Below are 23,605 nucleotides of genomic sequence, written 5' to 3'. Positions count from 1 at the left end.
CACCGGAAATTTTCTCTTTTTCTTCTTCTCGCCAGAGTTCTACACACCCATACACATCAGAAATTTCCTCCCCTTCTTCTCACTGGAGTTCTACACACCAAAACTCACCGAAATTTTCCTCCATTTCTTCTTATCGCTGGAATTATACACACTCAAACTCATTAAATCTTCTAACACATCCAAACACGCCGGAATTATACACATAATAGTTTGGTGTACATAATATTTTGTTTAATGTATGTAATAGTTTGGTGTACGTCCATTATGTTCTTTTGTTTAATGTGTACGTCCATAAAACTGTTTTTAATAGAGGATAAAATTGTATTTTTGCACTCTTCTTCAACATTGGTATCTTCTGCAACCCTAATATTGCAGCCATGTTCACAGCTCCTCTTGAACCTTGTTTTTCTTTACAGTTTAATGTAATTTACACCTAAACCTTGTAAATCTAACATATAGTAGCATATTTTAAATTCAAAAAACTAAATTTTTTGAGTTTTTAAAGTGTTTGGAAAAACCAATAAAGCAAATCAGAATCATTTTTCTTTTCTTCTCCTCGCCGGAGTTCTACACAGCAAATCAAAATATTTCTCCTCCTCTTCTTCTTCTTCTTCCTGGATTGCTAAACACAATTTTGTTTCATCGAAATTTCTTACTATTGTTCTCTCAGTTTCCTATTTTTTATGCGAAGGAAGAAGAACCAAATACTTAAGATAACTTTCAATTTATATTTTTATTTTTTAATTAACCGAACAAGACACCTTTGAGTAATGACACCAAACTATAATTTTTTAGTTACAGGATATTTTTGTCTCTTTTTTTAAGGTGGCTATTGTGTGAAAAGTGAGATTGATTTTGTTAATTCACCAAAGAAAATGTTTTTTTTTGGACGTGATTTGTGAAATTTTCTTTATTATCTACTATGTTATGCATTCTTGTTCGACTCAAGTTGGGCATAACAAAATAAGCATTAATTAGTCCACTTGTTAATATCCATCTCCTCGAACAAGATCATTATTGAACATTATATTGGCATGTTCTCTTGATCTACATGTCGTATATTCATGTATAGAAAAAAATTTAGAGCATATATAATTTTTTCTTCAAGATAGAGAATCTCAGCAGATAGTATACGTATATATATATATATATATATATATGCACGAAAGTTTCTTTTTATATACACATGGTAGATTGAATTCTCTGCTTTATTCTTGTAGAATTTGCATATTACATTGATTATTGATATTGAACATACTAGAGTTTGAACGTCGATACTGAACATAGTAGAGTTTGTCTTGTGGATTAAATTTTTTCACTTATACTGTATGTGTTATTTTTTATTAAAAGCTATGATCTTTAAAAAAAAAACATTAAAGAATCAATTTATAAGTATTATTCCGAATTCTAATTATGAATCATCATAACGTGTGTTAACCACTCGTTCTAATTAAAGTCATATCTGCAGTGCATAGTCCGATTTGAACAATAGATTTAATCAGAACGCGAATAGACCTAGTTTTAATCATCTAATTGTTTATATATACTTTAGGTTACACCTAGAAGATCCCCATATATGTGGTCTCATTTAAATATGTTAAAGCATATATGAAAAGAGTTATTTCCATCATAAAAAGTATACAATTATAATCTGAGAATATTGTAGTCCATGTTATTTTCCAAGCACATGCGAAGAAAGATATTAGGAAAGTGCAATCAACTTTTTTTTCTCCTTCTTTTCAACTGTAGTAAAGTTTAATTTTGTCAACATCAACCGTGATCAGTTGTAATAAAATTTATGCAAAACTATTTGACTTAAGTTCAATTATTAGTTTTTTTTTCTTCGCTAATTAGCAAGTTTTTTAACGAATTTTGTTTAATTACTTTAACCAATGACTTGGTTTGTTTGTTCCTTTGGTTATTATTGGCTTATATATAAATAAAATAGTTATCGTGAAAGCAATTTCCACCCAATCAAGACAAGGGGTTGACCCCAGCAACACCTCCTCCTTGTGAATCAATCATGAATCATCTCTTCGCCAGCCCGATATGTTCTACTCCATTTTTTTTTCTTAATATAGAGTATCGGTACGATATTTGTCGATTCACATAACCGGAAACAAACCGAAAGTTCGGTTCAGCACTCGGTAAACTGGCTAGGTCATGAATCATGATAATTCAATTACTACATCAATCTGAAAATGAAAAAGTTTTGTTAAATTAGTATATATGTAGGTACTATTCGATCTCATCTAGGAATGACATTAATAGTCACTTTTTAATCATAAATGATAATTTTATTATCCTCAAAAGTTTTTGAAAATAATACAAGAAGTTATAAAAAGAGAGATTCTCAAAAATAGCATCAAAATAAGTTTTTTTTTTCCAAAACTAGCACAATATCTCTAAAATTTAAAAAATAGCACTAATTAATTTTTTTAAATTAAATTTTAAATGCAAAATACTAAACCCTATCCCTGTAAACTATACCCTAAATGTGAAATTGAGAATTCAAACCTAAAAAACAAAATCTAAAAAACAAAATCTAAAAATTAATTTTAAATATTTTAATATGTTAAATAATGCTATTTTTAAAAATTTATGGAATGTGTGCTATAATTGTCCATAAAACTTGTATTAGTGTTATATTAGGGTATTTCTATTATAAAAATCGGTAAAATACTATTATAGTAGTAGTATCTGTCTATCTCACATCTAAAGTGAAAAAGTACAAGTTGTACCGTACAAATGTCCAATTCGACTAATTTTGTGAATTGGTAAATCTAAACCGAAAACCGGTAAACAATCTAAACCAGTAAACACGGTTATTGATATTGACACGGTTAAACCGTTTCTCTTGGCTTCCCCCTCGAGATTCTTTCTGCTAAGCAAAAACCAGACGACAGAAAAGCTAACGCCAACGCAAAGAAGAGGAAGAGGAAGACTGGAGAGGAAAGAAGAAGTCGATAACGAGAAGATTAGAAAGCGAGAGATTCTTAATTTTATTCTCGTGCCTTCAATTCAAATCATTTTTGTCTCCTTTAGCGGATCGATCGCAGATTATTAAGCTCCGCCGCAATCGACGGCGGTGTCTACGTCGCTTTCGTTTTCTGCATATTACAAGGAGCAGCAGCAGCAGCAGCAAGGAGAAGTCAGCTTAAGTTAAGCCGCCTTTGATTCGACTTGAGGTCAGCGTTGTTTCTTCTCCCAGATTTGTTTTTTTCTTTCTTTTTGCTTTCGAATTCGTATTCGTTTCTGTAATGGTAGGATTTTTCAGATTTTGTTTCTCTTCCTCATCTCTATTGAGTTTCTATTTCCATGATTGGTTTTTTTTTTTTTTTTTTCGTTTTCTCAAATCTGACTGAGAGATATGGTGATGATCAATTGTGCGGCGTAGAAGAAATCTCAATGCGCTTCTATATTTGTAGATGTCTGGTAAAAGTTTTTTTGCATAAATCGAATTCTTAAAGTTGTTTAGCAACGAGAACGAATGTGGAAACTATGAGTTATAAAATTGGTATCAGTTTGTACATTATAGATGCTTGTATCCCAGAAGAAGATGTTTCTGAGTTGATTGATATGTTTTTCGGATTTTGGATTCCGCTGTGCTATCAATTTTGAATGACATGAATACTTGTTCTTCATTTTGACTGGAATCGCTCTGTTGCGCAGATACGGTTTATGTTTTTGGGGTGTTTTATGGCATTGATGACGTTTCCGCATTTGCTCGGCCTTGAAGAATAGTAAAATGCTGGCGAATTGGAAGAAACCACACACAATTTGATGCTCTCGTTTGTCGACCTCTCTTGTAAATTTCTTGAAACATAACGGGGTCGAAGGTGTGTAGCATATCCAACAAGACGACAAAATAATGGAGTCGGTTTCAGAGAAAAAGTTTCCTCTCAATGCAAAAGATTACAAGTTATGTGAAGAAATTGGAGATGGTGTCAGTGCGACTGTGCACCGAGCTTTGTGTATACCTCTTAATGTGGTTGTTGCTATCAAGGTTCTTGATCTGGAAAAGTGCAACAACGATCTGGTACGTCTTTGCCAGTGTACTTTTCGAATATATTTTCTCTAGTCTTCTCTTGTTATTATTTTATCTGTTTCATGGTTTACCACTGCATATAGCGAGTCTAATCGTAGTTCAATTGCCTTAGAACACCTTATTAATCTGTCACATTGTAGTTATGTACACCATGGATTTCGTGTCTCTGTTGATCCGAATGAATAAGAACTGAATTGTTTGTAGGATGGGATCCGGAGAGAAGTGCAAACAATGAGTCTGATCAACCATCCAAATGTGTTGCAAGCTCATTGCTCATTTACCACTGGACATCAGCTTTGGGTTGTGATGCCTTACATGGCTGGAGGATCCTGTCTCCATATAATAAAGTCTTCGTATCAAGATGGATTTGAGGAACCTGTTATCGCTACTTTACTTCGTGAGACTCTGAAAGCTCTTGTATATCTTCATGCTCATGGGCATATTCATAGGGATGTGAAGGTATATGCTTGCATTATCTTCTTACATTCCTCAATTATCTTTCGATGAAGGCCGGTTTGGTTGATTGCTCTCCTCTATTAAGTGGTGGGAATGTGTTATCGTTTTTATCAATACAGATGGCTTCCTTTGCAGGCTGGAAACATTTTATTGGACTCCAATGGTGCCGTTAAGTTAGCAGACTTTGGAGTATCAGCTTGCATGTTTGATACAGGAGATAGACAACGTTCCAGAAATACATTTGTTGGGACTCCGTGCTGGTACTTTTTAGTAATGCCATGTTCTGTGGACACATGCAAATACATCTTAGACAGAAATTATGATTAATTCTTGTTTCTGCACAGGATGGCTCCTGAAGTCATGCAGCAACTACATGGATATGATTTCAAGTAAGTGAAAATATAAATTCTAAATTTTGCATTTACACTGAAAAATTTACTTCCCCCTAAGCAGGTGTTTTGTCTAATATATTTCCCTGTCACAGAGCAGATGTATGGTCATTTGGAATAACGGCACTTGAACTGGCACATGGCCATGCCCCTTTTTCCAAGTATCCGCCAATGAAGGTAAAGTTATGATGTTGTTATTTGATTTGTATACATCTTCATTCACTGTTATCTGCTACTTATTTGTGTATTTTCATTTTCTGGTAATCACCGGTAGGTGTTGCTGATGACCTTACAAAATGCACCTCCTGGACTTGACTACGAGAGAGACAAAAGATTCTCAAAAGTGCGTGACTGGTCACTAATTTGTTTGTATCATCTGAGCTTGTCGTGTTTTCTTTCCTTAATTGTTGCTTTGCGTTAAACAGGCCTTCAAGGAAATGGTGGGTACATGCCTGGTGAAGGACCCAAAGAAGCGTCCAACTTCAGAAAAACTTTTAAAACACCCTTTTTTCAAACAAGCACGTCCGGCAGATTACCTGGTTAAAACAATTCTAAATGGTCTTCCTCCATTAGGTGATCGCTATAGACAAATAAAGGTCTCTGGCCTATCCTTCAAACTCATTCTGTCTCTCGCTGAGAAGGAAATTGCTGGAAAAGCTTGATTGATATGTGAATTCTTTCTTTCAGTCAAAGGAAGCTGATCTCCTAATGCAAAACAAAGCTGAATATGAAGCGCACTTATCACAGGCAAGGATTAGGACTCACACCCTCTTCTGGGCAATATTCTGCAATAAGTCTTTAAGCTGCTAAATTTTTTAGCCTGAGAAATGCAAAAAACATCTTCTCGTAGTTAAGTTTAATTATGTGTTTGAATTAATTTTAAATTAACTTTCTAATTCTCTGCAGCAAGAATATATAAGGGGAATAAGCGCTTGGAATTTTAATCTCGAGGACCTAAAAACTCAAGCTGCCCTTGTAAGTTAATAGTTTTTCTAATTTAATTAATTCTATAGGATAGGGGACTAATTTTGCTAGCCTTGTAGATCTCGGATGATGATAGTTCACATGCTGAAGAGCCCGACTTCAACCGAAAGCAATGTGAAAGACAGGAAGAATCTGTACTTTCCCCAGAAAGGGCTAGCAGCTCAGCAACAGCTCCTAGTCAGGATGTATGATTTAAAACGATTCTCTATACTCTTATCTGCCTGCTTTTGGGAATCCATATATGGTGATCTTTTGTCAACTCAACAGGTCTTGCTTTGTTTCCTTTTTTCGTTTCAGGACGAACTGAACGATATTCATGATCTAGATAGTTCTTTCGCCTCATTTCCAATAAAGCCTCTTCAAGCACTCAAGTACATCACATTCTCTATGTCTCTATTTTCTAGGTCCTACATGTTGGGATATTATCGTATTGAAACTCTATACGCACCTGGCACATATGATGGTTTCATTGAGTAATATATATTCTCTACCTGTGCGATGATGCAGAGGCTGCTTTGATATCAACGAGGACGAGGATAACGCAACTACTCCTGATTGGAAAGAAGCAAATCTAGTAAATTCTGGACAACAGCTTGTAACTAAGGCTTCCATAGGATCTCTGGCCAATACCACGAGTGAAGAGGACACTGCAGCGCAAAACACTTCATTACCACGTCATGTCTTTCCCGAACAGAAAAAGTTTTTGAGCGGTTCAATTATACCGGAGAGTACCTTTTCTCCAAAAAGAATCACAAATGATGCTGACAGGTTAGGATTCTCAGTACTTATATTAGTGTTTCAACCTATGTAAGCATGCTTCATTGACTTTGAAGCTCTTGCTCTATGAACTTGAATGATGAGTTAATGTTAGAAGCCACTTTGACTTACTTCTGCAGGGAGTTTCAACAGCGTAGATATCAAACAGAACGGAGCTACAGTGGATCATTGTATCGCACAAAGAGAGATTCCTGTAACCTCCCATCTGCTCATTAGTCATTATTCTACATGTAATTCGTGTGGATTCTTCAATTTAAATATGTTTTTATGTAGTGGACGAGACGACAGAAGTCCCGCATGTGGAACACAAGGGACGGTTTAAGGTCACATCAGCAGATCTGAGTCCTAAGGTATAACAAGTACTGTAGTCTATAACCTTCATGTGCTTATTAATTTTCGTTGAAACTATATAGTCTTTCCAGAGAAAAAGAGCAATGTGTGGAACACTTTAATTATGTCTGAGAAAACTGAAGATGTGTTTCTGTTTTTGGTACAATTAGGGACCGACAAACTCTACACTCACACCATTTGGTGGAGGTTCAAGCAGCCCGAGCTCCCTCAATGCTACGTCGGCATCAATCCTCCCATCAGTTCAGTCGATTTTGCAGCAAAACGCCATGCAACGGGTAAATTTTAAATCCATAAGGAAAATTACTTTTACAGTCATTACTCGCGTTAGTTATATACTCTTCTCGTGGCAGGAAGAGATTTTGAGACTAATCAAATACGTGGAGCAAACCTCTGGTACTAATAATTCTATCATCAGATTGATTTTCCCTAGGATCTCATATTTCCTTTTTTGTTGAAGAAGTCAACATAAATGATCTGAGTTTGTTTTTGTCCTCATTTCGTAGCCAAGCAACCTGGATCACCTGAGACAAGCGTCGATGAGCTATTGCAGGTAAAAGAACATGATGAATAAAAGGAGACTGTTTTTTAATTTTTCATCAATTCAGATCTTGTTCATATATATTGAATATTCACCAAACTGAATTTGATATCATCTATATGTAGACACCTCCTGCAACGCCACGAGAGAGAGAACTCCAGTCCCAAGTCATGTTACTACAACAAAGGTACATACATGTATCCGCCACCTCTTTCTTTCACCAAAATCCTGATTACTAATCATGAGATTAAATATGAAATGTCTCAAGGTGATTATATGTTGCGAATCAACGTGACCAAGCTAAAACGTTCTTGTTGTTACTTAACATCAACATTAAATTACTAGTTTTCTTATCATCTTTTTGATCTTACAGCTTTTCGAGCCTAACAGAAGAATTAAAGAGACAAAAGCAGAGAAATGGGCAGGTTTGTCTTATGAGATCATATAAACTTCATTCACTATCGATTGCTTTTGAGATAGGATCTTAAAAACATATAGGCAGTATTGAAGAAACAAACTTCACATACTCATCGTACTAAATGATGATATTTTGCTTATGGTCTGCAGTTGGAGAATCAGTTGAACGCATTAACACACAGAAATGATTGAGTCTCATAAGTCATCTGAGACAAGAACAACAGAAGTCACAGGCTCAGGGATGAAACTAGGGATCTTGAGCAAAAAAACACAAAATTCCCCTTTCACGGCAAAGAAGAAAGAGAGAAATTTGTGTGTTCTATATTTATTGGCTGTATAATTTATTTGACAAGTTCCTTCCTTATTATTATGTGCCAACTGCGACAACGTTTTTCTTCTTTTTGGGGAGGTTATCCCAGTTTGCCTTTTAGCCACCTTTGTGTGTGATCTATGATGTGCTATGAATACAAAACACTATTATTTTCTTTGTTTAATTATGTTTTATGTGTGAAGAAAATGGAAGTGTGGTTGTTTGAAAAGTCTTTTAATAATTAACATAACTTGTCCAAATCTCCCCTTGCTAATTATATCAACCAAGAATGTAAAACATAAAACATCTTTGCGCTATCCTCTAAATTGATACAAAAAAAAGCATTACCAAATGCGATTCTCAATCACAGTCGTAACTATTTCCTTCAACGTCTCCTACAAAAAACACACACACACACACAGAATCTCTAAGTACCATTGTTTAATCTTTTCGTATATTATTCCAGGAATCAAATAAATGTTTCTAAGAAAATGTTAATGTACCGCAGAATGATCTTTGAGACCCAGTGAAAGAACCAGAGGCTTCGAGGGAACAACAGAACTGAAGAGTTCAAAAGAGATTGCATCACTATGAGATTTTGATGAGCACTTTCTAGTGTTCCATCTTTAATCAGACAACAGAAAACAAAACAAAAAGGAATGAGAAAGATGCAAAGATTGAAGGTGTGAGAGAGAGAGAGACCTTATGTGTTCAATGAGTCTTCGAGCAGTTGCTGTCAGCATTGGCTTCAAGAAACATCATAATGTGCAAAAAATGTTTCAGTTAGCTGATATGAAAATTATGAATGTACTAAAGTAGGATATGATATATTTTTTTTACCTCATCTCGCTTTCCGAATATCACTGAAACACTAAATGTTGGTTCAACAGACATCCCTTGTTCCTTCCTGTCAACAAAGAAACACATCACTCAGAGATTTTCTTAACCAATATAGTTTGTCGCTAAAGTGATAGACTGAGCAAAATCAAGAACGCGCAAATTTCATTCCTCAAGAATAATCTTAGAAGCATGAACAACAACTAATTCAGATTATATTGAGACTGAAGAACAAATTCAAGAACACTACTACTCAAGATCATTCCCTAAGAAGAAGCATCATTAGGCATCATATAACTCAGATGTCACCCCTGAAGAAGAAGAAGAAGAAGAAGAAACAAAAACAGTAGAATGATGAAATTATATTATGAGAGACCTTGCGTGCAATATAGTTCCCAAGGCTCCAATCTGTGTTGCTATGACCTGAAAAACAAAAGTCATATGTTGAGAGGTTCAGAGAGACAAAAACTACTATGACTTAAAAACATCAAAAATAAGTAAACCTCTCATCATACACACAGAAGAACCACTCACAAGGATATGATCTTCATAGCTGCAGATCACAATCTCTGTCTTGTTTCCCTTTCAAAACAAACACTATAAAAATTACTCTCGAGAGAGATCTGACTGTGTTTTTGATCTCGGCAAAATCCCAATGAAAATTCTTTCGATAGATTTTTTTCAAAATTACCTTACTTTCAAAGGAGATCTTTCTATGGCGCACAGGAAAATTAGTGTCTAAGCTTTCCATTCTCAGTTCTTTGCTCTTCTTCTTCTTCTTCTTCTTTTTCCTCCGGAGAACTTCACCCGACGAGAAGAGAGAGAAGCAAAAAGCGTTTTGGTCTCCGGTCAAAAACGGCAACGTTTGGAGAAAAACTCTTAAAACAGATATTAAGCCCACTAACACTTGATAACAAAAAGCCCAATAATCCTTTTTCTCCATGATTTCCTTTTTATACGACGATAAATTAATTGGATTTGAACCTTTTGCTTTTTGTTTTCTGTTCTTCAAGGAACTTGGAGTTAACTCCTCTCCAAAAACAAAACCGGAACTGGAGATTCCAAATCTCAACTGAAACCAGTATAATATGCGAACGAAACTTAAACCTTTGGATTCGAAGAACCGGAACTAAACTCACATTGTACCGACTATATATATAAATATATTATTCACATATTCATATTATATATCTTCTTAAAATATATTAGTCACATATATACATGTAGTTGGGGATACCTTATTTATATACATTCGGGTAATTTGGGTAGAATTGAGTATATTCAAGTGATATAAATACAATTGTGTATGTGTGTGGGGGTAATTTGATTTTTTTTTTTGGATATATTTGGTTTATAAAATTACATACAAATTCAAATATTTCAAGTATTTTGTGGTAATTGACTACTATTAGATATTTTTGGATAAAAAGTAACCAACCCGAAATGATATTGACACATTTTCAATTTAAAATTGGATTTCAATATAGATACAAACTCGCAAAAACTTAAACCAAAATTTTTAATTATCTAGATAGAACCTAAATCTTAAAAACCACTAAACCCAAATAGATCCGACTGAATTTAACCCGAATAACCAAATGCCTAAACTTACCTCTTTGTGGGGTAATTGGTGGACTGTAGAGGTTTTCATTTTTTTCTTAAGTTTTAATTTTTTAAATTTTACCAATCATACTTTAGTTATTTAGCAGCTTTACAAGTCTCCTAATTTTTTTTAACCTATTTTATTTTATTTTGTTCTTGTTACGATCAGTTCTTTTATTAACACCAAAATTTTTAAGAATTTCAAATTTTTTTAAATCACAGTATCTAAAGTTTTAACTGTGTTTTTTTATCTAAAGTATTAGAAGAAAAGTCCAAACCAATCACCCATCTATAGGGCAAAAATATGGTTACAAGTTTTTTTTTGTCAACAGCAAATCAGATTGGTTTAAAGCCAATGAGACGGAACATTGTTTACAAAGGTAATAAGATGCGGTTCGGAACGAACTCGCCGTACCAGATTATCCGCTTTACCATTCTGCGTGCGAGGAATGAGGATCAGCGAGAAGGATGTGAACTCCTCTTTATCTTCTTGAATGTCCTCCAAATAAGTCTTGAACGCTGGCCACTCTGAGGGTGAAGACACCATCTTCACTAAGTCGGAGCAGTCGGTAAGGAACACAACATCCTGATTATCCGCTCCAATCATGCAACGCATCGCTCAAAGGAGGGCTTCGACCTCTGCATGTAGTGGGGAGAGACTACGCCGGAGATTAGCTGCTCCCATAGTGGGAGCCCCCCCCCCCCCCCCCCAAAGGAAGAGAACAAAACCAACCTCGGCCTGCAAATGGATCTGTCGCTTTCCAAGAGCCATCTAGAAAGCATAAGAAACGAGTGTGATCCCTATCCCTCAAAAAGCCTCTACCACCTCCAGGAAATATCCTTGGGACCAAAGATGTAGGCTCAGCCACCTCCTTTAATTGTGCCAAAAACCAAGCCTTTGACTCATCCTCCGCTACCCTCAAAATTGCTTCTGGGTTTGGATCCAAGTTACTGAAAATTTTATCATTTCGTGCCTTCCATAGATACCACAAAAGCCAGGGATAAATCTCTGGAGTAGGTGTCTCCGAAAACCGCCAAAAAAGAAAATCCATATTAGTATAGACCGACTCCGAAGGGAAAATCCCTGATCGTGTCAAAAACTGAGATAAGGCCCACACCTGACGTGCTGGCGGACACTCAAACAAAACATGATTAATAGTCTCCTCCGGAGCTTCACAGAGCACACATTGAGTATCACAACCCAACCCGCGCTTCCAGAGGTTAGATGAGACTGCCACACACCCGGTAATCGCTTGCCACATAAAATGACGAACTCTAGGAGGACACTTAATGGTCCAAACGAAGGCCTGTAATGGTGTAATATGAGGACCAATGTCTTTCCCACCTGAGTTGGACACCCTATGTTGTTGTAAAATGTTGTACCCAGATTTGACCGTATATTTACCTGTCTTTGTGAAATGCCAGCCCAACAAGTCTGGCAAATCCGACCGTCCAATAGGTAAGGCCGAAATGATAGTAACATCTTCCGGCACAAAAGTGGCCGTGAGCTGAGCCATGTTCCAGGAATTGGTGTTCCTGTCAACGAAAGATTTGACTGGAAGCATAGGGTCTAAAATCAACCCATTGCTTAAAGCTGGTCTCGGGGATTGGGCAGGGATCCAGGGATCATTCCAAACTGAAATCGAATCACCGGATCCTACCCGTTTAATGAGTCTTTTATGAACCAGAGAGCGAGCAGAAACCATACTCCGCCAACCATAAGATGGTGAGTAAGACTTTATTGGATCCAAAGGATTTGAATGCCTATAGTAACGACCTTTAAAAACTCGAGCGAATAGAGAGTCCGGTACTGTAATCAACCGCCAAAGTTGCTTAGCCAGCAACGCAGTATTACAGTCATCCAAACAACGGAATTCCAGTCCCCCATCCAGCTTATTGAGACATAATTTATCCCAAACCATCCAATGTAACCCCCGCGACTCCCCTGATGGGCTCCACCAAAAATTGGAAATCGCACTAGTTAACTTCCGCGTGACCGTTTTCGGAAGCCGAAAACAAGACATCACAAAGGTAGGGACAGCTGTGGCCACCGACTTAATCATCATCTCTTTCCCACCTTTGGTCAAATGTCGAGCCGGCCACCCGCCAGCTCGCGCTTGTAATCTTTCCTGGACAAAGGAAAAAATTTTCGTTTTATGGTTACAAGTTTACAAACTAATAAATAGCTATAAGTAATTGAAAACTAAATCTATGATATTAAATGTATTTAAATTATTTGGATCGAACCTAAATTTTAAATATCAAAAAAATCTAAAATCCGAATAGAACGACTGTCCATAATCCAAGCTGAATAATCAAATGTCCAAACCTACCTCTTCATAAGTGGTATGATGAAAATATATGGTCGCAAGTTTGCAACCAATAAAAATAGCCACAAAGGGACTGAAAACGAAACCTACAACTTTCTCCGTAAAACAAATGTACATGTTTCTCATGTGACTGACTGAGACGATTTGTATATAAAATGCGGTATGCCGACAAAAAGAAAAAAAAAAAACGGTATAAAATGGTTGTTACGCAGCCGGACCGAACCAACCAGGTGGCTCGGCCAACAAGACCACTTACCAACGAGAAGCTTTCACGTAAGGCCAATTCATTTACTTACTTCCCAAACAGGCCTATTAATTTAGCGACACACCATCAAACTACCCATCTCATTTGTCCGAGAGTAATAAACTACGGGCGCGTGCCTGCTGGTCATTCACCACGTGCCTTGTCCTAATTTTCGCGATTTTCCTCTTAGCCGAGCCGTTTAGTAGCCTTTTTCTCAGTTACGTTTTATTTTTATTGTGTGTTCCCTATGAAAAAATAACAACATGCTGATTTAATACAATTTTTTTTCTTACCTTCAAATCTTAGGATATGTTTTTTTTTTTTTTTTTTGGGTCAAAATCTTAGGATATGTTTCTTTTTCGTGATAATAATATATTTTCTATTGCTAGCATTGGTTTTAGATGAAGGTTGGGTCTTAGAATTCTTTTGTCTTCATTTGTCTATCCACAGGTTATCTTATAATCAAATAAGTATGTGTGTAACTGTAGTTTATGTTGCAGCATTTATAAACGTTCAGAAAGAAAAAGGAAAAACGCCATTGCATCATTCTACGATTTCACTATCTCGTGATGATAGTGTCATTCTACATATTTGTAGTTAAGTAGTAACATTTATCATTTACTTTTAAAGTTTTTAACCGTTCCAAATTAAAGTGTTGTCGACTAAACCATAATTTCTTTAATAGTAAGTCATATACGACGACTTGTACATTGATTCTATACTTAAAAGAAAATATATACAATCATGTATGAGTAAGTCATATTTGAATTGAAATTGATGGGACAATATATGTTCGTCAAATAAAAACCAAACACAATAATGTTTGACCAATTACCATATTCGTGCGTTTACCATGACCTAAATAGTAAGTTCGTGGTGAGAGCATTTGTTAAGTTGACCCAAAAGCAGAAATTTTAATCTGACGACTCTTCTCCGTATCTTCATTTTTCCTCCACTCGTTAATTGTTTGACCAAAAGTGGGCTTAAGAAGCTGACGACTACGATAGTCAATTTTTATTAATTCATAAATATTTTATATTTTGATTGTGATTCGTAGAGTAAAAAATAAAGCATAATATTTTATAATTCAATTCCTTATACGGATCATATTGTGATGATCTTTAGAATGTCTCAAAAGGTCATATATATTCATTACTATTCTCGATGGTGGTATTAGGTTTACTTAAGATGACATGATGTGGAATAGCTTTAATGATTTCATGAGCAGTAGATTTTGCCCTTTTGTTTTTGGCCTTGCAAGATCTTCTAAGCAAGAGCAAGGTTATACTTTTTAAAAAAAAATTAAAGAAATTCTAGCAACCATATAATAAAGCAGTAAGAGTTGGTGACAATGTGTTGCACAATTCATTCACTTGTGTTTAATTAAAAAGAAAGACTGCGCTGTTGAAATTTGTAAACATGATAATTTTGTACACGTTAAATCATATAAGCGTACAATTATGCATAGTTAAATCATGTTTTGTGTGACAAAAAGAAACAAGAAAAAATCATAGTATTTTATATTTCTATGACACCAGAATACCAGATACACCCAATTCCTTTATACCTAGCGAAAACAGTGATGTGTTCATGAAATTCATGAAAGACGATATGTCAATTCTGTGACACCACTTCATTGGTAACTGCGAATATAATTGCAAACTCATGTAATCATATGTACGTACATATATATATATATATGGCATCAAATATAGTATAGTGTTATGTTTATGTCCAAATCTACACTTTAAGTAACAGCTAATATGCTTATATATGTAGTCACACAATATGCAAATGTATTATACATTCCATAGTTATTTGCAGGTAGGTCTTAACATTTTGTCTAATTTCATACCATTTCTGTTTTTTGTTTTTTTCCCTGGTTCCTGTGCATCAAATTACACTCAATCATACAAGCGAAAAAGAGAAAAAAAATCCTTAAAGAAATGATTTAATTAATATTTGGCAGAAGAAAATATAAACTTTTTAGTCGCCAGAAATAAAAATATATTTTATTATAAAAAAAATAACAACTTTTGATTATTTGTATATATGTATATTTATTTTATCATTGGTTGAATTCTGTTTTAAATAAATAAAAATACGTAATAATTATTTAACGTTGTGACGTTAGTTGTAGATAAGACTACCATTTACTTGGATTAGGAACATTTCAGTTAAGTAAGTCTCTCTGTCCTCAAATTAACCCAATTAGCTATCGTATTATGATTAGGGGTCAACTAGTTTGAGTGTTTGACCGTAAGAACCGGTTTGGAGCGAAAACACGTAGAAGCAAACCAGTCATGTATGTAATACGGCGACTCGATTATAGTTTAAATCCACTCTCACTAAATTAATTGTTTTTATTGTGTTATTTGTAACCTATCTGACTTTGTAATGTTTTTTTTTTGGACAAATCTGACTTTGTAATGTAAGTGGGAAAAAAACCAATATAACTTTGCAAGTACATAATCTTCTTAAAAAAACTTCTGTTACAATTATATACAGTATCGTGTTTGCTACATACTCCGATAAAACACATGAATTTTGTTTTTGATAAACTTGATACTACTTTATAGGTGATGTCAAAAAAAAAAATTCATAACGTTTTACTTATACATGTTGGTAAAAACAAACCAATTCAAAATTTTGGTACTATATGTAGGTAAAATATAAATAAATATACACCGTAGATGGGATCGTATAATATAAAAGGAAAGTCAAGCCGAGCCGATAAAGCTGATTTCTATTACACTTGTTTTTTTGTTGTTTGGTAACAAACTATTATTATTACACTTGTCTTTCTTCGAAATATCAAGAGACTCTTTAGCACACTTTTTTCGTGTGATTTGTAACGGCCTCTGTTCATTCTCTCTCTCTATATATATATATAACTTCTTCCACATATCTTAATCCTCTCTGTATCTCTCTCTCTCTAGCTCTATCTACCTTCTGTGTACTTAAAAGAGCCAACGAAACAAGATTCATAGAGAGGACAGTGAACAAAGAAGAGTAATCTCAACCCTCGTTCATTTGTTGTTGTTTCCGGCTATGAGGATTGTACCTGCGACAGAGACGTTCTCCGCGGAGCTTAAGGAGTTCATGTGTGCCGCTGTGCAAAGGAGGAGAGACGACGACGGATTTGGAGGCTCTCGAGGTGGTGGTGGTAAATCAAGAAATGCGATGGATCTGGATTCCGACACTGGAAACAGATTGGTGTGTGTTACTGGTGGTGTCTCTTATCTCGGTCGTGCCATTGTTAAACGGCTTCTTGTTCATGGGTACTCCGTAAGAATCGTCGTTGATTGTCCAGGTAAAATTTTAATCGTTACTCTTCGATTTGGTAAATTAATCACTATTTTGATTCAGTTTCCTTTAGTATTTTGATGTTGTTTCCTTCCTTGCTTAATTCAAGATTAACAGATTAAATTCTTAGTTAGTATTAGTACATATGTCAACAAATCGAAGAGTAAAGATTAACAGATTAAATTCTGGAGTTACTTATCCAAGGTTTTTTTTTGTTGTTGTTGGTAAATCGCAAAGTCTGTTGTGAATATAAAGAATAAGTAAAAAAAAAAAAAAAAATCTCTGCAGATTCTGCTTGGAGTAACAGAAATGGTCCATTTAAGTCTTTTTGAGGAATTAAGTTTGATTTTTTTTTTCGTTTTAATTCACCACTTTGAAAATGCAGAGGATAAAGAGAAAGTGAGTGAGATGGAAGCTGACGCTGAAATGGCGTCGTTTAATAACAGGATTACGTCAGTGGTTTCACGGTTAACAGAGATCGGGAGTTTGATTAAAGCGTTTGATGGTTGTGCTGGCGTTTTCCACACCAGTGCGTTCGTGGATCCCGCTGGAATCGCAGGATACTCGGTATGTTTCATTTGCATACATTCTACCTCTAGACAATATGTTATGTGTAACAATGGAGATACGTATACTCATGAATACGTACGACGACACTGAACTTAATGCACATGAGTCATGTGACTTGAGTAGTTAGTAGTTTCATTGATCCAGTTTAAAACTCTTCGTGGCATGCTATTTATTGAGTATTATCATTCAGAAAAATAGGGTTTCAAATGTATAATTTTTCTATGTTTCGTTTTGAAAAAAACACACAGTTAAGTGGCGAACGTGTCAGGGTGTGAATATGAGAATGTGTATCTTCGTGGATGTGTCAAGTTAAGAGAATATTTAAATTTATTTTTAGAGATGATTTGTCCAAGGTTTCGTTTCTAGAACACCTTTTAGTGGCTCTTCCTTTTCGTTAATAAAGTAAAGTGGTTATGAGTTGAGGTAGGTACGTTTTTATTTTTTGTCACACGTAGCAAGTACCTTACTTTTTCTGAATGTTTGTTGGACAAGTACATTTTTTTCAACCATAAATTTCAATGCTCTTAAATCTTCTGCTTTCGAAAATCTTGATTTTGTACCATCTTTTTGTCTCCTTGCTTGGGTTCTGTTTTCTCTTCTTTTTTTTCGTGGAAAGAAATATCATTTTCAACCAATTGACATTGGAAGATTTTGATAGCTCTTCATAACTTAAGTGATAACTCTTGCATTGTGAAATTTCAACACTTCTCCTTTTTAATAGATTGGAACTTTTTTTTTTTTAATTACTTTTTTGAGTTATTTTTTCTTTCTGTTGTTGACAATTTGACAAATTCCATCCTCAACCACCTGATCCACAAGAGAGTCATGTAGTATTTTAATTAAAATTATGAAAATTTCTACACTTCTAGATTGATAGGTTTATGAGAGTTACTGTGAACTACAATTGTCTACCTACTGACAGGGACATCTATCTAGAAAAGGGTTTGTGTAAGTGTCTGATTACGATGTGAAGCACGTAACCCCCTTATATGGCCACTATTCATTGAAACGTTATGATGTCTGCTCCTAAATGGAGTAGTTCTAAGCTAAATCCACGTACCCAAAACCCTGCTTTCTCAAAATCAGGCCACATTGAGATCAATAAATATGACAAACAAATCAGTACCTACTTTTTGTGTAAAAGTACGTAGTACTATTATAATTTAATCATTTTCAATCTGTCTTAATTTTTTTTATTACTAGTTCTAACAATTATAGTTATCTCATGGAAGTATATAACCCATTTTCATCGTTAACGTTTTTGCAGAAATCAATGGCGGAATTAGAAGCAAAAGTGAGCGAGAGTGTAATAAAAGCGTGCACAAGAACGGCGTCAGTGAGAAAATGTGTCTTCACATCATCTCTCTTAGCATGTGCTTTGCAAAACAGTTCCTTCAACAATCTTGATCACTCTGTTATCAACGAGGAGAGCTGGAGCGATGAACAACTCTGTATCGATAATAAGGTTATTAAAATTTTGAAAATCATAATTTTCATGTGAATCCATATAATTAAGCTCTAGCTGGATTCAAAACAATTATAAAGAGCATAATAATTAACACCTCTTTACACTAATTCCACAGCTTTGGTATGCACTTGGAAAACTGAAAGCTGAGAAAGCTGCGTGGAGAATCGCAGATTCAAAAGGATTAAAGCTTGCAACTATATGTCCTGCTCTTATAACTGGTCCTGACTTCTTCAACCGTAACTCCACTTCAACCTTGGCTTATCTCAAAGGTAAAATAAAAACGAACCATATAATAATGACTATGAATCCAAACTTAAGCAACCGTCCAAAAACAATGTTATATTATACTTCATATACATAGTATTATCATATATGTGTACGTAGTTCACGGGTGGTCCATTCGATAAAGAGACAAAGACAGCTAACAAGTTGTTGATTTTTGATTGATTGATTTATTTATTTACAATTTGTTATGCAAAAATTCAGGAGCAAAAGAGATGTATAGCCACGGATTATTAGCGACAATGGATGTGAACAAGTTGGCTAAAGCTCACGTATGCTTGTGGGAAGGTTTGGGTAATAAAACCGCTTTTGGTAGATACATTTGTTTCGACACCATTCTCTCTCAAGATGGTGCTGAAAATCTTGCTAAAGATATTGGTGTCCAAATCGAAAAGATTTGCGGTAGCAGCAGCGATTCAGACGGGAACGCAGACGAAGAAGCTTCTCCTTCTAATTTACAAATATCAGATAAAAAGCTACTAGATCTTATGTCAAGAACTCTACGAAGTTGCTATCATGAGAGTTAGCTGAATACGACAAAAAATATTAAAAGAAATCTAAAAGGAGTAGTTCTAAGCTAAATGATGTGATGTCTGCTCTTATTCTTTATTAGTATTTATTTAATTTTTTTACTATCATAAATTTTATTATAATAATCAGTATTGACAAAATATAAGAAATGGTCACCATTATTGTTAAATTGTAGTTGGGCGAATGTGGTTTGTGTGGATGGAGGTTGTTATAAAGGGCGGGTGGTATGCGCTGAAAGGTTTATTATATATTAACAAAAAATCTCAAGCGTTATTTTTTCTTTTCCTTTTATGGATAAGTTACAATAAGTCAAAGTCAATAACGAGCCAAAAAAATACAATATCAACAATACGTAAATTTGGTTAAGGCCGGTGCAAAATGACAATCGTTTTATGATTCTGCATTATATATAAAGTTGTTTTTTTCCTTCTGTGGTTGATTCATAGAAAATATTTTTTCCTTCTGATGATAACTCAGCATTAAAACCAAAAAGAAAACTCAACATTAAAGATGATTTAATAAAAGTTCGTCCAACACGCAACCGGTTTCATCCAGTTTAATTATCCAGTTCATCCAACAAGCTATTGATTCGAGCAATTGAGTACGTATATAATACGTGTGACTACATAATTGGTGAACGTAGTAAAAAAGCAGCAGAACGAATGATTAACATACGAATACGACTACTGATGTGTGTGGAGCCAGGCGGCGAAGCGAGTTTACACTCTTCTTTTGCTCTTCTCCATTATTTTTTGTTATCTTTCTATGTGAAAAAAGAGAGCATCTCAGTTTCCGACGTGGCGATCTGAGAGTCGAATGCACGTGCAAAGTGTTTTTGAAGACAAAGTCACGCCAAAGGCAGCACCAGAGAGTAATAGGCGTGAACGACGCTGATACTTTAAAAGTTCAAAAGCAAGGAAAATCACAACAAGAATTTTTTAAAAGCACGGAGTAATCAACAATTGTAGAGAGTTATGCTGATAATAAATAAGTTAAAAAGGTGTGAAATTAAACTATTTGAATATTTAACATATACCAACTCTGCAATAACTACGTAGTATGTACCAACTCCTCAATGCATCACTGAAATGTATGAACTTTAATGTACGTATTCATGGCACTAATACCATCGTACTTTACATCCATCATTGAACGCAACCTAATTGAGTGCATACTCTACTCTAGCATACTTTTAGTTTTATGCACAAATTTAGTAATGAAATGTTACAGATTTGCTTAGAAGTCACTCAATATATTAGTAAATGAATTCACATTTTCTAATTTAGGTATTTGTTCTTTTTATTTAGTGTTATATATAAAGATATACTACAAAATTGTTGTGAAAATGCATGGAAAGCAACATAAATTGGGCCGAGTTCCCATGATTTGATTCTCTCTGTCTTCGGGACTCATCAAACACCAAGCTCCGATAATTTCTATAAATTCGTACAAAAACTCGTTAGTAATGGTTTCATACTACTATCACTCACAACTCGAACCGGTTTACAAATTACAACTATGTGAAACTAAGAGAAAAATACTATAATTTTCAAGCTGTTTAACATATCTAACCTTTAATTAAATTAAATCCCGCTAGCCTATGGTAGTTATAACACAAATATACAATACTAGCACTTTTTTAAATGGAAAGTCTGTTTTTTTCTTTTTCTTATAGAGTTAAAAAAATAATAATAATCAAACATTAATAATTTTGAATAGATCCATGGAAGTGTCGACCCCCTAACTATCGTCTATAACAATGTTTTATAATGTAATGGCGGAGCTAGAAGAAAAAATAGTCTTGGCCACCCATCATATTCAACCCAAAAAAAAAAACAATAATAAAAAACATGGAAAATATAACTTAACATTTTTGAAATGAGAAAAAAACTGCAACTGATGGGCATCGAACCCTTAACCTCTTCTATAGCTTAAGGCAACCTTAACCAAATGGGCGAAGTTACATTATTGTTTATTCATCAATTAAACTAATTTTAAAACGTTGTGTGGGCACGTGCCCTACCTACCTTCCATGTAGATCCGCCCCTGTAGTTCAATTTTCAATCCTCATGTTGTCGAGGCCATTATATGCTAATTGGAATATTTCGCGAACTTCTATTTAAGATATGACATTATTTGCTAAAATGCGTATATTCGGGATCACAATGTAATTGTTTGTAAAGTAACGAGAGATCTAGCTAGTTTTAACTCTTAAGAAGTTACATGCATGTCTGATTCCGAATTTTACTCGCAGGTAATAATAGTTTCATTTCACAGTCATAATATCAAGTACCGTTCGAGACAAAAACTACATTTTTTAAGAGTAATTAAGTCATGTAATGTAATAGATCAAGAAAAAAAAATCTGATTACATTAACGTTTACCATTGGAAAAAAGATAATCATCTACACAAACTATATCACAATATATGATCACACATGCCAAATTTAGAAATGTATATTCAACTACACAAAATATATGTATTGCATGACCACATATACCAACTATATGATGTCATGTGCTCAACATCACAACCATCTTATTCGGGTATACTGTTCATCAGAATCCGGTGTTGACCAATATTGACCGGCGTTGACTGATGTTGACCAATAAAAATATACAATTTTTTTTTGTTTTTAGTATTAGAAACCAAAAAAAAAAAATTGAATTATTTAGGAATCATTTATGGTGTTTTACAATTAAATATATATATGGATCCAAAATAAAGATATATTATAAATATATATATATATATATATATATATATATTCCATTCATTTAGTCTTATAATAGTTACATTTTTTTCAATTCCAAAACTTAAATAAAATTGAAATAAAAATCATTCATAAGATATTATAACTTAAATTCAAACCAGATAATCCTGTTGTAATAAATCAAATAAGAAAACTACTTATTTTAACATTATTAATTTAAAAACATCAACTTCTTACTTAATTTATCTAAATAGAAAATTAATATTATTTAATATTCTCAACCACAAAAAAATTTCTACAACAAAAATACTTAGAACCAAACCCAATACATATCAAAATCATTAGAACTATTGAAATTTTTTATAATTCACTTTTATTAAGAATTATTATAATATCAGAAAAAATATTAAGGCTTTTTCATTTCAATTTTATTAAGTTTTGCAATAGAAAATATATTGTATATATGTTAATTCATCCAGTCTTATAATAGTTAATTTTTTCTATTGCAATTAAAAACATCAACTTATTATTTGATTTATTTAAATACATTTTTTATTTAATAAAGCAATATATTTGATTGTAAACAACAAAAAAACACAATATTTATTTTTAATATATAGAAGATAGAAGATCAAAAAAATGATTTTGCAAAACAATATATTTGACTGTAAAAAAGTTGACTATTAGTTTAGCTTCAAAATAAAAATTACTAATTATAAGAATGTATACATTAAAGATGTAAACAAAATATTTAGTTATATAATATAAAATATGTGTTAATTTAAAAAAAACTATAAACTATTTCATATAGCAATTTAATATTTTTGGTTTTTAATAGTATACATAAAAAAAATTAGAATATTTTTTTGGTCAATTTTGGTTAACGCCGGAGTCACTCAACCGGTGTATCGGAATTGTATGTTTATGGTGTTAACCACATGACGTCATATAGTTCATGCATGTAGTTATGCAATACATCTACTTCGTGTAGTTGAGAGTACAATATTATACTTGGCATATGTTACCATGCATTCTCGGATAGTGTAGGTAGCAATCTTTTTTCCTTTACCATTTACCATTTACCAATTAATGTTTTACTATAGTACATTTCTCGGTTCTTTATATTCCTCAAGGGTTTCCTCCAGAAATCGCCTATAATAGGCCATCATACCAAATTAAAACCTTAGAAAACTGTAATTTTGTATGCTCAGCTACTACGTAACATACCTATAAATAGGAAAAGCTTTATATATATATATATATATATATATTAAATATATTGTACACGTACATAAAGTCGAATTATTTAGAAAAAAACGCGAATATTCTTATTAGTATGATATATTCATTGATTGAAAATATATATCCAGTCATAGCTACATCATCGTATCATTTAAAAATACTTAGCCACCCTCATACATTATTATATTGTATTATATACTTCCTACCAA

At 33.9% G+C, this 23,605-nt stretch overlaps 3 protein-coding genes across 5 annotated transcripts; 2 read left to right on the top strand and 1 right to left on the bottom strand.

The window, feature by feature from the left end:
• Nucleotides 1-2,719: 2,719 nt before the first annotated feature.
• Nucleotides 2,720-8,499, top strand: LOC109124808 (serine/threonine-protein kinase BLUS1). Of its 2 annotated transcripts, none has more exons than XM_010455299.3 (21): nucleotides 2,720-3,188; nucleotides 3,673-4,039; nucleotides 4,253-4,507; nucleotides 4,640-4,764; nucleotides 4,849-4,893; nucleotides 4,989-5,070; nucleotides 5,168-5,236; nucleotides 5,319-5,489; nucleotides 5,581-5,640; nucleotides 5,800-5,868; nucleotides 5,937-6,062; nucleotides 6,175-6,248; nucleotides 6,385-6,645; nucleotides 6,774-6,847; nucleotides 6,928-7,004; nucleotides 7,155-7,280; nucleotides 7,356-7,398; nucleotides 7,509-7,555; nucleotides 7,669-7,730; nucleotides 7,917-7,968; nucleotides 8,111-8,499. In XM_010455299.3, exons 2-21 carry the CDS (start codon nucleotides 3,872-3,874, stop codon nucleotides 8,150-8,152), a joined length of 2,028 nt encoding a protein of 675 aa, XP_010453601.1. In that variant the 5' UTR covers nucleotides 2,720-3,188; nucleotides 3,673-3,871; the 3' UTR covers nucleotides 8,153-8,499. The 2 variants fall into 2 exon arrangements, with proteins under 2 accessions (XP_010453601.1, XP_087338094.1); XM_087481968.1 differs by having other exon boundaries at nucleotides 2,846-3,188; nucleotides 4,994-5,070.
• LOC104735489 (uncharacterized) lies at nucleotides 8,489-10,164 on the bottom strand. The gene is made up of 7 exons (XM_010455298.3): nucleotides 9,799-10,164; nucleotides 9,642-9,689; nucleotides 9,484-9,530; nucleotides 9,111-9,177; nucleotides 8,973-9,016; nucleotides 8,774-8,831; nucleotides 8,489-8,665 (listed from the first exon to the last, which is right to left on the bottom strand). The coding sequence occupies exons 1-7, from the start codon at nucleotides 10,048-10,050 to the stop codon at nucleotides 8,615-8,617; spliced, it is 567 nt and encodes a 188-aa protein (XP_010453600.2). The 5' UTR covers nucleotides 10,051-10,164; the 3' UTR covers nucleotides 8,489-8,614.
• Nucleotides 10,165-16,096: 5,932 nt separating this feature from the next.
• Nucleotides 16,097-19,609, top strand: LOC104735488 (cinnamoyl-CoA reductase-like SNL6). 2 transcript variants are annotated; one of them, XM_010455297.3, is made up of 5 exons: nucleotides 16,097-16,596; nucleotides 16,975-17,156; nucleotides 18,427-18,624; nucleotides 18,743-18,896; nucleotides 19,114-19,609. In XM_010455297.3, the coding sequence occupies exons 1-5, from the start codon at nucleotides 16,335-16,337 to the stop codon at nucleotides 19,434-19,436; spliced, it is 1,119 nt and encodes a 372-aa protein (XP_010453599.1). In that variant the 5' UTR covers nucleotides 16,097-16,334; the 3' UTR covers nucleotides 19,437-19,609. The 2 variants fall into 2 exon arrangements, with proteins under 2 accessions (XP_010453599.1, XP_087338093.1); XM_087481967.1 differs by having other exon boundaries at nucleotides 16,195-16,596; nucleotides 16,975-18,302.
• Nucleotides 19,610-23,605: the final 3,996 nt, after the last annotated feature.

This window comes from Camelina sativa, chromosome 13 (assembly GCF_030686135.1).
Source record: "Camelina sativa cultivar CO46 ecotype springtype chromosome 13, ASM3068613v1".
NCBI lineage: Eukaryota > Viridiplantae > Streptophyta > Magnoliopsida > Brassicales > Brassicaceae > Camelina > Camelina sativa.
Note: the sequence above shows the minus strand (reverse complement) of the source record. Positions and strands in the feature narration are given on the sequence as shown.